Source organism: Polyodon spathula, chromosome 10 (genome assembly GCF_017654505.1).
Source record: "Polyodon spathula isolate WHYD16114869_AA chromosome 10, ASM1765450v1, whole genome shotgun sequence".
NCBI lineage: Eukaryota > Metazoa > Chordata > Actinopteri > Acipenseriformes > Polyodontidae > Polyodon > Polyodon spathula.
This window is the reverse complement of record NC_054543.1, coordinates 46,353,878-46,367,958: the sequence shown is the minus strand read 5'-3', so window position 1 is coordinate 46,367,958 and position 14,081 is coordinate 46,353,878. Positions and strand designations below refer to the sequence as shown.

Sequence of the window (14,081 nt, the reverse complement as noted above, 5' to 3'; positions counted from 1 at the left end):
CACACACACACACACACACACACACACACACATTGAGCTGGTTATACACACACCACACACACACACACACACACACACACAGTGATATGTCCGAATTGCTTCTTTACTTTTGAGTGACTGATAGGAGGCTGTGTGGTCCAGTGGTTAAAGAAACAGGTTTATAACCAGGAGGTACCTAGTTCAAATCCCAGCTCAGCCACTGACTCATTGTGTGATACCGAGCAACTCACTTAACCTCCTTGTGCTCCATCTTTAGGGTGAGATGTTGTTGTAAGCTGATGCGTAGTTCACACACTGTGGTCTCATATCTTGTACAACACTTTGTGATGGTGGTCTGCTATGAAAGGTGCTATATGCTATATATATATATATTTTTTTTTTTTTAAAGATGTAGGTGGGCAGGTGTTTCCTATTAAATGATGTGGTGTATTCTGGGAGATTCTTATCAACATCATTATTGTTGTTTGATATTAATATGAAGTTATTCTATTGCAAGTAGAAGTTCTAACAGCCTCAGTGGTTGTCTATGTAACAGAAAGTGAAACTCAAAAGATGAATCTCATAAGACTTGCAATGGGAGGCTAAATGTTACTCTGTGCGCTGGGATTCAGTGACTTGTCTGAAATGATCATTTCTGTTTGCCTTTTGCAAGGTCTCGTAGCAGTGTTTTACCCTGACAAAGTAGGAGGTTTTGGAAGTGGAATTGTGGCATTTATGCCTCTTAAACAGCGGCTCTCTTGAATGCACCTCAAGCTATATTTAGGCATGACATCCCCATTTCTGTGAGTCACCTCTAGTACAAGAGCATGCATTTCAAAGAGGAATATAATTAATGGTTCCAAGAGCTAGCTACACCAACATTCTGCATTACTGTGGGTATAATTAAAGGCATTGTGAATAATGAAAGTACTTTGTTATATGCAGCTTTATGCAGCCAACCCCCTTGCTTAAAACTTGTTCCCCTGTTTTCACTTTACCATTGCATCATACCAGTCACAGTGGTACATCTGTTACTATATAGATCAGATGTCTGACCGGGGACTGCCTGGCCTTTGTAAACACAATGTTATTCTACATTGAGATTTGTTGGCACTAGGGTGGTCTGTAGGAGTTACAGTATATAACTTTTCAGAATTACAGAATATTTGTAAAGAGCTTGTCTGGTGGCTTATTACACTAAAGAACTATTACTTGCTGAATCCCTTAACATTGTGTAAAGTATATTAACCCTTTCATGCATGGTGACATCATCATCTAGTCCCTATGAGTGCCATTTCTCCCCCATATAAAGCAATGGAAAAAAAATGAAAACATTTTAGATGAAAAATATATTTAGTATGTGTCCGAAACATTTTTACACAGCTATTTTCAATATTTCATGCATGAAAGCGTGGATGAAATGTTAAAATGAAACCAACGGGCCTCTCTACCCTCCTCTCTGTTTCCAGCCAGGAGCGTGACCAAGCCCAGTCCCACGGTGTCGTAATGGCAGACGGCAGACAGCCAGAGGAAAAAACGCCACAGTGGGCAGCACCAGGGACTCGCAGTGATGCCTCCGCCCACCCCCACACCCCTCCCGAGTATAAGGAGCAGCCACCCGCAGCAGCCCCCAGCGAGAACGGCTACTCCTCCTACAGGGACTGCCCGGCAGGGGGGGCGCCAGCTGCAGCCTCCTACCCTGCCACCAAAGAGAACGGCTTCAATGGAGACCTGGCGTCAGGGGGCACAGTCACAGCAGGTAAATACCTCCGGAGCTTCATAGCTCTGTTTGGTGGGATATTCATGCAACATTTGTTTAAAGTCATAAACATAGGAATCTACCTTGCAGTACAAGTCTTCCAAAAAATCAAGGGATGGCTTTTCCCACATGCTGTTGTTCAATGTTCTTTAATTTTGTTGTATTTTTCTCTGAACTACAAATAAAAACAAGGGAAACAAGAAACACAAATACATTTTATCTTTTCAGAACTGCAAACTAGCTGTAATCTGTCAGTTGAGTTTACATGTAATGAACTAAATCTAGCTGCAATAACATGTCTAGATAAAGACCGGAGCAGTATTCTGTCTGCCGTGGTATAAATGATTAAATAGTTACAGGGGGTGAGTTGATCTACAGTTTACCCAGGCAAAGTGTATTTTTTATTCATGTAACGATCATAACATTATAGTAATGTAGAGGCACACAGAAGCTCGATAGATTCGGAGGGGGGAGGTTCATAGTAACCTGGTGACTTGATTGGTTAATAAACAATTTTCAGTGCTCTTCAACTGAGAACATAATGATGTCTCCTAAAAGTAATTCAGATTTCTAGTTGCCACATTTTTCAGAAATTATATCAGAATATTGGATATGTGGTTCCAGGTCAGAGTTGTGAAAAAGCACTTTTTACGAAAACAAGAACTCACTCATGTGCAGTGATTGACAGTTTTTATATGTGTTACTTGCACTGTTCGTGGTGAGTTAAGCCATTGGAAATACTCACTTGTGGGAAGAGTGCTGTGAGGAGATTAAATGCCAGATATGCTGTATGTGGCATTGAGTTGGAGAGCATTAAACTGTATGATATCATTACAACAATAATTAACTGAAACTGCTGGACTACTACTCGAAAATATTAGATTGGGTGTGTTCATTTCTCCAGCTTTGTGGTTTGAAGTTTTTTTCATGAACATTAACCACATTCAGTTAGTTCTAATTATGCTGTAAGGCTGAATTGCTCATGGAGTAATAGCCCTTTGTCTTGAACCCAGCTGTGGAATAAAAGGCTCCTCATAAGCACTCCAGCAGCGCTTCGAAGGGATTCATAGGATACTAGGTGAATAGTCATACTACTGGCTAGCAGGTGTGGCTGGTTTGATCAAAGATCTAAACGTCATCAATTTGGACACATCATTTAAATACTGCGTGTCTTTAAAAGTGAAATCCATACATCTACTCAAAGCCTTTGTTCTATTTCTGCAATTATGCTGGTATTGAGTTATGGTAAACACATTTGCCAACCGCAAGCATAGAGATATAGCTTTTGTTTTTACAGAAACAAAAACAAAATTGTCTTGTAATCCCAGTCTGTGTCAGGAGAGGCCGGCATAATTAAAATGAATGGACATTTTCTCTAGCACCAAACAATAGCCTCTTAAGCAAACAATGATATGAGTTTATGGTCAGACTTAAGCAATGAGGAGTGAAGAGCTGGAAGCTTCTTGATCATTATTTAGCAATAAAACAGAATTCAAAAGTCTTGACCTTTTACCTCCAATTAACTATTTAAATTCTCCCCATTTTAGCAGATTCATTTCAGATTGTGCAAGCTGTTCTTTGGTTCCAGCATGCCATATTTAAGACACTTCAGGACCTAACACACACAAGCCTTTTAACCAAAACATTGAAAGACATGCATCCCGGGAATGCTTTACTTATTCCCATCAGGTCTTGAGAATGGGCTTTAGAGTGATTTCTGTGGTAGACTGTGTCTTTTCTTTGCCATTTGTCATTTTCTTTAACCAGTTGGATAAACACGATTGCCCATTTCAGGTCTTTAGAGATGCACTTTGTTAGTATTTAAAGGCACTCTTGAGAGCCAACGGTAGCTGAAGCATTACATTGGTAGCTCTGCTATTTTTGTGAAAAAAAGAAGAAGAAGAAAAAAAGTTAAATGCCAGGTTCTAGCCTGCAGAACTGGGCTTCAATTTACATAGATTGTATTTACTGTGATTATGAAACAGGGTCTGAACCATTGTTCTCCATCGGTGCCTGGATTGATTTATGCTTTTTCCTCTGTCGTGGCTTATCCCGTCAGATGTTGAATAGTCAAATGCTTCTTACAGAACCGAAAGCTTAACCTTTTCTCAATTCTCCAACACTCCACCATTAGTATTAACAACTCCATATCATGTATTATGTATTTCTCTGTATTTGAAGTATTATGGATTTTCTTGTTGTTAATACATCTTTTAAAGCGCTTTGTGATGGTGGTCCACTATAAAAGGCGCTATATAAAATAAAGATTGATTGCTTGATGTGACAACCTCAACTCTATTACCTTTCCAATAGGTCTAGGGTTAGTGTGACTTACTAAGATCGGTCGTGTCCAAAAGTGTCTGGCCAGTACCAAAAGGCCCTATTTATCTATTTGTGCATTATTGTATTAGCTCTTGTTGTTTTCAACCTAATACAGTACATACATGTCAATACGCCCAAGCCATTTTCTGAATTGCTTCTAGAATAATGCAATAATTGGTGGCCAGCCATTCATCCATTGAACATTTGTCTCAGAAATCCTTTATTATTTATCTGGGTGCCATCTGTACTCTATTTGTTCAAAGTGAAATCACTGCTGCTGATAACATTTTCTTCTCACTCCAATAGGTGCTGTACCATTCCTTTATCATTAACAATACAAATATCTTCAAATAATAGATGGCCTCAGCTGTACTATATTAAAAAGGGTTAAACACAGCACAATACAGTGAAACAACAAAGTGCTAGGCCAGCATCACCAGCAATACCAGCATCACTCAAAGGGTGCCTGAGCCTGCAGGGTTAATATGGGCCAGGACTCAGCGTTGCCACAGCAACAGCTCAGCTCACACACTGAGGATTCTTGGCACATTGTTCTGTTCAGCCAGCCAGTACAATGCGTGTGTGCGTCTGTGTGTACCAGGGGGTTATTTAGCCGTCTGTATTGTCTGAGCTCAAGCATCTGAGCACGCCTGACGGTGAGACTGTCGTGCATCGCAATGCATTGACTTCCTTCGGAATATTCATTTGCAGATACACCCAACGTCCACACCGAGCAAGCCAGTTTCATTTTCTGTCAAAGGGGGTGATTTGTTTTAGCGGCAGTTTAACTGCTGCATTGCAGGGATAAAGGGCCGCTGTGTTCTCCGTCGTCTCAGAGGCTCCCATTCCAGAGGTTTGATCAATTATATTGTCGTGTTTGTTTCTTGACTAGTCTGTGCTTGAGGAATGCATTTCAAGGGAGTGTGGGTGTAGTTTACAGAACAGCTCATTGAAATAGTGGCATTTATTCTGTTGCAATATCGATTTTTTTCAGTATTCCTTTTGAGCTTCAAAAAGAGCCTGCAGCTTCAAATTGTAAGATACCACAATATTCTAGTTAATTTTTTTTTGTCTGTTTACTGGTTTTTTTGCCTGTCTGTCTCTGTGTCAGTATAGGCGTCAGTCAGTCTGCCAATGCACACGCATTATTTTCTTCATCAGGCAAAAAGTCTTGTGAAATATGTTATGCTCTGCTGTTTTCATCTTCTTCAGAGCAATACTGCTAGAAATGTAATGTCTTTGTAAACTGTAGTCTTGCTTTTAGAACGATAAGTTTAACTAAACTGTACGAGCTTGTGAATCTCCTGGATTGGCTCTCAATAACGCCTTGTTTGTAGTCAACGCACATCCAACGCAGACTTGGCTCTCTGTTAACTGTGTGCAGTGGCAATGGGCTTCCCACTGTCACGCAGCTGCTGGGCTGCCTTTCTGTAGCCAAATAAACCAAAACGGGAATGATAAATAGAGGCAGAGACACTTGGAAATCATTTTGAAGGTAATGCTGCCTTCATGATATCATTTCAAGTTTCTCTGAATTTTGCGATGAGCCGACTCTAACTCTTGTTTTTGAAGGGTGCTGGATCTACATGACGTCACGTTATCGTCGCTACTCAATACCTCCTATAAAGTAAAAAATCTCATCATGTGCGAACTTGCCTCAAGGAAGCTACGGGTTTCCTTGAGGGTTTGTTTGCTAATGCCTCCTATAAATGCATGTATGGTAAGCGTTTCTTTGCTGACATACTCTCAATTTATTAACGTGGAACAATTCATAAAATGGCCTTAAAAATATCCAGCCTGGCTTGTGACTGTTTTTAAATCATACAAAACATACAAATAAAGGTTAATCATGGTAATGCATGTACGTTTGTTTTATGTATTTAATATATTAATTGATTTTATTTGTGCATTTTTGTTTTATTTTAAAGCATTAAAACCACATCCCTTTTAGCTTCGTAATTGTCCAGTGTTGGTACGTGCCTCTAGTGTGCTCCATACCATATCATATTAAACTTGTATTATTATTATTATTATTATTATTATTATTATTATTATTATTATTATTATTATTATTATTTTTACAAAGCTTAATACAGTAGGTGTAGGATGTTTTATTAACTGCTGTTGATTGGTTCTTGTCATACGTGTCAAAAATGGTTGGAAGCTGAGGGGTTAATACAAAGCAACTTTCCATGACATTAGTAAAGCCCTTCAGATTAAACTCAGCTTTGTAGGGTTACACTGCACCGAAAGAACTTTCTGGAATTCTATTGATGTAATCTTAAAACAGGGATTTGCACTGTCACTGGTACAGAAGTAAATGATAAATGTGTTTTTTTTTTTTTGTTTTTTTAAGGCTTAACAAGGTTATGGCACTTTTCACTAGCATTCTGCCACACATCAATACTATACTACTAAACCTTGTAGCTAGACAGTGTAGCAAAATATTTTGATCGTCTGTTAATTAAAAGGTTTCTTGTTTTTGTAATCTAAATGTTTGCAGATTCTACTGTCAACAGCAGCTTTAATCAAGAGTTTTATAGATAGTAGTGGTTGAAGCTTTGCAGGATAGTTTTTGTCATTTTATAAATCCATTAGCCTACTTCATTATTACTTGCGTACAAAATGTATGTATTGTTGTAGTTTTGTTGAATATAATTGATATTAAGCTGAGTTCTATAGCCATGTCTAGCTCATGATCTTCACATTCAGAGGAGCTCAAAACACCTGGATGCGTTGCTGGTTGTCCTACATTTTAAATCACTTATATTAAAGCCACTCATCACTGCTACAGATCCTATCGGACTTCCAGTCCGTCTTTTCCTGTGTGCAGATGTCATCCTGTACATAGCACGTACGGCTCAATTCTAAACTTAAAACAACAACGCTTTTTTTATATCCTATACTACCGTAGTTACTGACTACTGAGTAAAATGTCTCTGATTTGTAATAAGTGAACTTGTGTTAACTATGCTGATTCCTCATTGAACAAAACTAAGATTTTCTGTAACCTTTGAACTTTCTTTACATTTTTTGTTCCTTGGATTATTTATTTATGTATTTGTTTATTCATGCATTTGTTTATTTTGCTAAGTCAGACCATTGTCTATTTTGGGGTACCACTAAAAGCTTCTGTTTGCATCCTGACTGGCACTGCCCCCATTAAAATTGGAAGAAATGGCTTGTCTAGACTGCCAGATGCCACTGCCAATGTTCATCAAGGTAGAGGAAAGAAACATTAGAAAAGAAACACGCTGTACTCGCCAGACACTGTCAGCTGTCCAAGAGCAATTGGGTCAGTTTTGATATGTATTCAGCATTTATGAAATGATCTGCATTTACTTTAACTCTCAGGATACTGCAGAACTGTACTGTCCTTGTATGTTTAAAAAACAATCTGCAGTAAAAGGAGTACTGAATCTGGGGAACTGAATCTATTTAGTGTAGAACAAGGACGTTCTAGGGGTCACAAAGCTTCACCATTGCTGCTAAATCATTTGGATCCTTAAAAAAAAAAAAGAAAAATAACTAGACGAGGTTCTGGAACCTACTACTTGGAAATATACTTGATTTTCTTCATAACCTTTCTCTGCTTATGTTCTCATATCCTACAGAGCAAGTGTCAGCGAGGATAGTTCAAGAGGTGACAGCTGAAGCAGTCGCAGTCCTGAAGGGAGAGCAAGACACAGATTTGCAGCACAAGGACACAGCAAAAAGGTTGCCCTCAGGTAGGACTATAAATCATTTTATCCACAGCGCGGTCTGGGGTAGCTTGCACATGTTTTAAATTGACAGTTGCTCCAAATCTTTTTTTCCACTCAGTTGAAGACTCCAATCTACCACCCTCTCCTCCCCCATCTCCTGCCTCAGGACAGGTCGGACCTCTGGAGCAAGGTAGGAGCTCACAGGGTAGTGTTCACTTTCTCTCTCATTTGCTGTGAAACAGAGCCTCTTATAGGCATCGAGGGGGTGCTGAAACCTGAAGCTGTCCTCCGTACCCTGCTCTAGTGCTCAGCTCAGCCCAGCCAGGCTCTCAAAGAGGTTTGCTGGTCCGGGTGGCCAGAGTTCCTCAATAAAAAGGTTTTGGCACTGCTGTTTCTGCTTCCTCAGGTTGCTAACCCTCTCTGTAGGTGACAGTGTCCATGTGAAGTTATTTGCATGGGCTTGGGGTTTAGCCAAGAGTGACGGTCCTGGGAAAAGTTGAGCCCAAAGGTGACATGAGCAAGACATAACCGAGGCCAAGACATCAAATGTACCATTTTCACAAATTACAGAACTAATATCACTCGTCTTCCTCCTCCTCCTCCTCCTCCTCCCCCTCCTCCTCCACATCCTTTCAGAGGCTCATTTTTAGTTGTTTAAGTATCTGGAAGTTTTCATTTTCATTTTGCCAGTATCTGATGCCATGTTTCTCCTTCTTCCCATGGGCTGCTCAATTACTGCTCTTGGGGTTTGGGCTGAACATAGCACCTGCATGATGTCATGATCTGGGTCTCCCTAGTCTCTTGGCCTCTATAGCTCCCTTTATTTGGAGACGTTTGATTTTTCAAGTATTGTTTTTGCTTGTTTTTGTTGTTTGCTTGTTTTTTATATGTTTTCCTCAAGTTGTGGTTTTCGTCTGTTGACTGGAACTCATTGTGTTTGGTGTTTAGTGATCACATGTTCTCCACAACCAGCAAGTGAATGAAGCCAGCCATGCAAAGTCAGCATCTGTGAAAGATGCAGATTTCCTTGGCCAAGGTGATAAATGATTCAGCTGGTTAGGGGAAAATAATTCATAATTACTCACCCATCTGCCTTGAGAGCCCTAGGAGTCTCAACAAATAGTGTCCAGACTGAGATCAAACCAGGCGTGAAAATTACCCAAGGCCCAAAAAGCTAATCCGAACAGCCACAAGGGCCCCAAAATGCCTTACATAGTTTTGCAGGCAATTTGTCCGTAATTGTGAAAAAACAAGGATTTTCCACCAGATTACTGAGTTCTCTTGAAATTCCAGTAATAGTGGCAGTAAGAAAAAAATAAATAAAAAAAGTGTGATGCACGTTTTGATTTGTAGACCCTGCATTGAAACAGCGGTCCTTATTATTTAAATGGATTTCATTTTAAGAAGCAATTCTGCCTCTAGTCGTTACAACATTTGGCCCTCTCAATACTAATAAGCTGTTTCCCCTTGCAGCCTATCATGATACCAAGAGGAGACGCAAGCTCTCTGTCTATTACCCGTCCTTTAAGGAGCTTGTCACTTGATGCATGTAAAGAGAAAATAACACAGAAGTGGCATGTGCCTGGGTTTTAAAGTGTCCTTACCTGTTTATGATGTACATTATACCGTCAGTCAGAGAGGTACTGTAAACACCTGACTAGCCCCCACCATCTTGAGTCTTCTCCTTCAATCAAAAGGAACTTTGGCAAAGTTGAAGGATTTTGGAAGGTAATTGCAATCATGGTAATGTCTGGAAAACAAGCATACACAGAGCTGATCGAAAACCCTAAACAAAGGACGCTGTTTAAAAAACATACAGATATCATTTTAGTGGCCATGCTTTTTAATATACAATACTTCAAATGAGATGTCACTAATATTGCTCGTTATGAGTTTATATCTCCTGCCCCCATCATAGCTATACATGGCTGGTTCCAACCATTGCAGTGTGTGTGTGTGTGTGTGTGTGTGTGTGTGTGTGTGTGTGTGTGTGTGTGTGTGTGTGTGTGTGTACTTCTGGTAGCTTGTCTGTGTGTCTGTCTGTGTGTCTTGCCGGACTCTCTCTCTGTTGTGGTAGCTTGTCTGTGTGTCTGTCTGTGTGTCTTGCCGGTCTCTCTCTGTTCAGTTTTCCCTGCAGTTCTCTTCCTGTGTCTGTTTGTAGATGTAGGGGATAAGGAGAAGGCTGGCCCTCTCCGACGGTTCCAAAATTCTCGGGAGAGGTGCAAGTTCCTAGCCCCCTCAATCTCGGTTTCTGTGCCTGACGATGATCCCTACCACTCAGATGACGAGTACTATGATCACCCCTTATTCAGCTCCGAGTGGACTCACTCTTGCACACTCCCCAGTGGGGAAGATGCCTTGTTTAGTCTGATTGAAGGTGAACCACGCATGGTTCCTCATTTTTGTTTTTTGCTACTACTCCTTCCCCCTGCCTGTCTCTTTCACTTCCTCTCCTTCACGTCCTCTGTTTTTCTGTCTTTGTCTTGCATGGTTTATCACTAACTGTCATTTTTTTTTCATATGATGGTCAAGTCCTTGAATAAATTGCTTACACGCTTACACATATAGTAGATGCAAAACAGCCTGACATGTACATACCTGTACAGAACCCCCACACACTGCGTGCAAACATATTTATTTGATCAGTCCCCAGTTGATCTGCTCTCAGACATACACATGCACACACTGTATGCATGTGGGCCTATGCGCATGCATGTCTGTATGTGCACACATGCATTTTGATGCAGTTCGATGCATGTGTGTCCATGCATGCTCATGCAACTGATGCATAAAGTTGAATGCATGTGTGTGTGTATACAAAAATGGATTAATTGAACATACTCATAACTTGCATCTAAACATAGCACAAAGGACTTGCTGCATTTGGGAAAAAAGCAGTGCATGAATCACAAGTTGTATGCACTCTTTCTTATGCCTCTTGTGTTAAAGCTGTTCACAACATCAATGTTACTGTCACACCACACACACCCACCAAGTCTGTGAGTGTTAAACACCTACTGATTTACTCCAGCTGTAGATCACAGGAAGGCTTTCAGCTCTTGCATTATAAATCATTATAAGAACTACACTCCAATACAAACAATGGCAAATGGAAATGCTGTAAAGTACTCTTTATTGCCTCACATTACAGACAGTTCCTCAAAATGACTGGATCAGTTGAAGTAACAATGCTCACATCTTTACGATGTAATACACAAATCAATGCAAACTAAGAACTCCTTGAGAACACACTTCCGTTTCCACAGCTTGTTGCTATACTAACTGTTATTAGTATTGTCCCAGTTTCTTTTTAAACATTGTTTTGATTCTTTTAGTCACATGATATTAATCAGCTAGGGCTATGCTCCTAGACTAATGTTACTGTCCAACACTCTTAAAGGTTTGTTTTTGCTGGAGTCTGTGGTGGTCTCAAAGGTACTAGTTGTTGTTGAAGTATTTTTTAGTGTAAATTAGTTTGTAGAAATTTCCTTTTTTAAATCTCAAATGGCAATAGGAAGCAGCAACTGTGAGTAGTAAGAATGTTGTCAAAATGTTTGCTTGCAAGCAATTTCAGCACTTTGATAGGCTTGCGTTCATCTACTGGGACCTGTGTTCAATCAAAGCAGCTTTTAGAAGTTGGCCTCAGGAAAGAAGCTGTGCCGGAAGGCAAAACTAATACTTAATTTGTATAAAATAAAAAAAATAAAAAAATGTAAACAAAAATTGTGACATAAGTCAGATGTAAGACTCTGTATCAAACATTGCATGTTTACATTTTTAGCAAATGGCTGTGTTTTGGCAATTTGTTTAAATTGGTAAGCAGCTAATATATCTCTCTCTACATCTCATTATATATATATATATATATATATATATATATATATATATATATATATATATATATATATATATATATTTATATGTGCATTTATCCATTCATTATTATCTCTGTTGGATCTACTTATCTATCTATCTTCTGTACCTACTTACCTATATCTGCCTATTTACCAGCAATATATCTAGCCATATGTTGTAATTGATGTAAATGTCCATTCATCTCTATCTTTTGATCCAGTAACAATCTAAATATTATTTTGTATTCTTTCACAGTCAGAAAAAGCTATACACAGTACACATACATACTGTGCATTGTACATACATGTAGGATACTTTAAAATCTCTGCCATTTTACACAGTACCTGAAAAAAAGAAACATACAACTTTCAAACAGACTTTACAGAAATACCATTCATTTCCAGCAATAATGCACAGAGGAAGATACAATTTGAGAGTGCAAGTGCTTTTATAGCCATTACAGTGTGAAACACGCGTGCTTATTTGTCCAGAACTATACACTGTGAGTCTATAGAAAGTAAGGATAAAGTTATATAAAATACAGTGCTCAATGCCAAAGTCTGCTTAACACGCATAGAGCTGCATTGATTAGCTATTATGACCCACAGAGCTGAAAGTGTTTCATTGATATTTTACCAATCCTGTAACCCAGTTCTGTGTTGTCCTTAGTCTTGATGTGTCCACTTCTTCCCCCTCTTAAAGTAGAAGAAACTATAGAGAGTCCTTCAGCAGCCGACGAGGAAAAGCAATCAGCCGCAGCAGCTGAGCATGGGCCCGATGCTATTGATATCTTAGAGCAGGCAAAGCTAAAAAGCGAGGCCCAGACTCAGCCCTGTCCACAGGCCGAGGCCAAGACAGCTAGTGAAGCTCGTGTGCCGGCAGCGGCACCCAACGGGAGAGGCGACGAGGCAGGGGAGGGGAAAACCCCTCAGGAAGGTGTGTCCTCCAGACAGTGTGCATGTTTTAAAATAATAATTATAATATGAATAATTATAGAAAGGTTTTTAAAAAAAACCTGCTGCTTTCAGCGTTCAGAGCTTGTAAGTTTCATGAGCTTGTCAGTATTTCTGCTTGTGGCAATTTAAATGTGATGCGTGAGTATGCTTAGGGGGTATGGTTTTGTTTCTTTTTTTGTGTGTATTTTCTTTTTTGGGTATTGCTGGTTTAATGGGCAACAGCAGTGTTGAGCTGCTAAAGCCATGATGCAACATGCTAATGCTAGCGCTGGGTCAACGTGTCTCATCAGTTTTTAAACCCCATTGCTTAGTGTGTTTTTGCCAGCTGCATTGCTGATACATTTGTTGATTTATCCTACCCGCTGATTCACCTGCTTTCTAAGTAATGGATTAGATAAAGAGGTGTTATTTGCTGTTTCAGAATGTTTATGTAATTTCTTCTATCTTGTCACTGACATTCCACCCTTTTTCATTTTCAAATCAATTCCTGCTTTTCATATATATATATATATCATTAATATAATATATATAATATATATAGTATATATAAATATATAGATATATATAACTATTACAAATTTGCTACAACTTAGTCATTCATTTCAAAGAAGTGTATTTGAAGTGTTTTTAAGACACTTTTTAGTACACTATATTTACACATGTAGTTGTGCATTTACAGTATAGTTTCTAGTTTATTATGTGTTTAATTTCATTTGCAATTACATATGTACTTTATTTGCATAGCAATTAATGTCCCTTTAAAGCTGCGGTATAAATCCATACAAACCTATTTTAGACAATTATAGTAATGGTGTAATAAACTTTTCTACACATGTAAAAGCAATCTAAACCAGTGTTTTAAAATGACCGTTACTTCTGAAAAATAAAATATTGACAAATACATTTGTTACACTTAATGGTCCTTTTAATTCAGTCTTGAAGGGTTCTGGCATTGCTGTGAACCATATTATTGGACACCCCGTGTAATATATATGTTTATTAACACTGTAAAAGTGTCATGTAACAAGTGTAAATATAAAAATTAGACTTCACTTAAGTGTCCTTTAATGTGTAAAAATATTTTGCCTGTCAAGTCAAAACAACCCCATTAGGGTACATAACATTTCAAATGTTTACCTACTAAGTGAACTAAATACACTCAAAGCACCCTGGGATTACTTATAATGAATTGATATTACTTAACTATAATATATATATATATATATATATATATATATATATATATATATATATATATATATATATATATATATATATATATCAAGCTTTAAAACTTGAAAAGGTTAATTACAGATATATGCTGTTAACTTATGTCTTAAATACATCACATGATCAGAAATAGCAAGTACAGTGTTATGTCCTCATCTTCAAAAGGAAGATCAAGGTTACAATTACCCAAGAAATAAGCAGACTGTAAAGACAATGACAAGGACATGATTTTAACACAGAAAAAAAGGACTTTCCACATTACTTTTGAGGCATTTC

The 14,081-nt window shown here is 38.6% G+C and overlaps 1 protein-coding gene across 20 annotated transcripts in view; it reads left to right on the top strand.

Annotated features, from left to right (window-relative positions):
- Positions 1-14,081, top strand: part of LOC121322447 (microtubule-associated protein 2-like) — a 95,634-nt gene that overhangs the window by 59,338 nt on the left and 22,215 nt on the right. For 11 of the 20 annotated variants that reach the window (XM_041262441.1, XM_041262442.1, XM_041262444.1 and 8 more), the window contains 5 exons: positions 1,449-1,738; positions 7,675-7,788; positions 7,883-7,954; positions 9,926-10,141; positions 12,322-12,555. In XM_041262441.1, the coding sequence (XP_041118375.1) occupies positions 1,486-1,738; positions 7,675-7,788; positions 7,883-7,954; positions 9,926-10,141; positions 12,322-12,555 (889 nt within the window). In that variant the 5' untranslated portion in view covers positions 1,449-1,485. The remainder of the gene's footprint in view (positions 1-1,448; positions 1,739-7,674; positions 7,789-7,882; positions 7,955-9,925; positions 10,142-12,321; positions 12,556-14,081) is intronic. The other 9 variants (XM_041262450.1, XM_041262454.1, XM_041262453.1 and 6 more) reach the window with 4 other exon arrangements.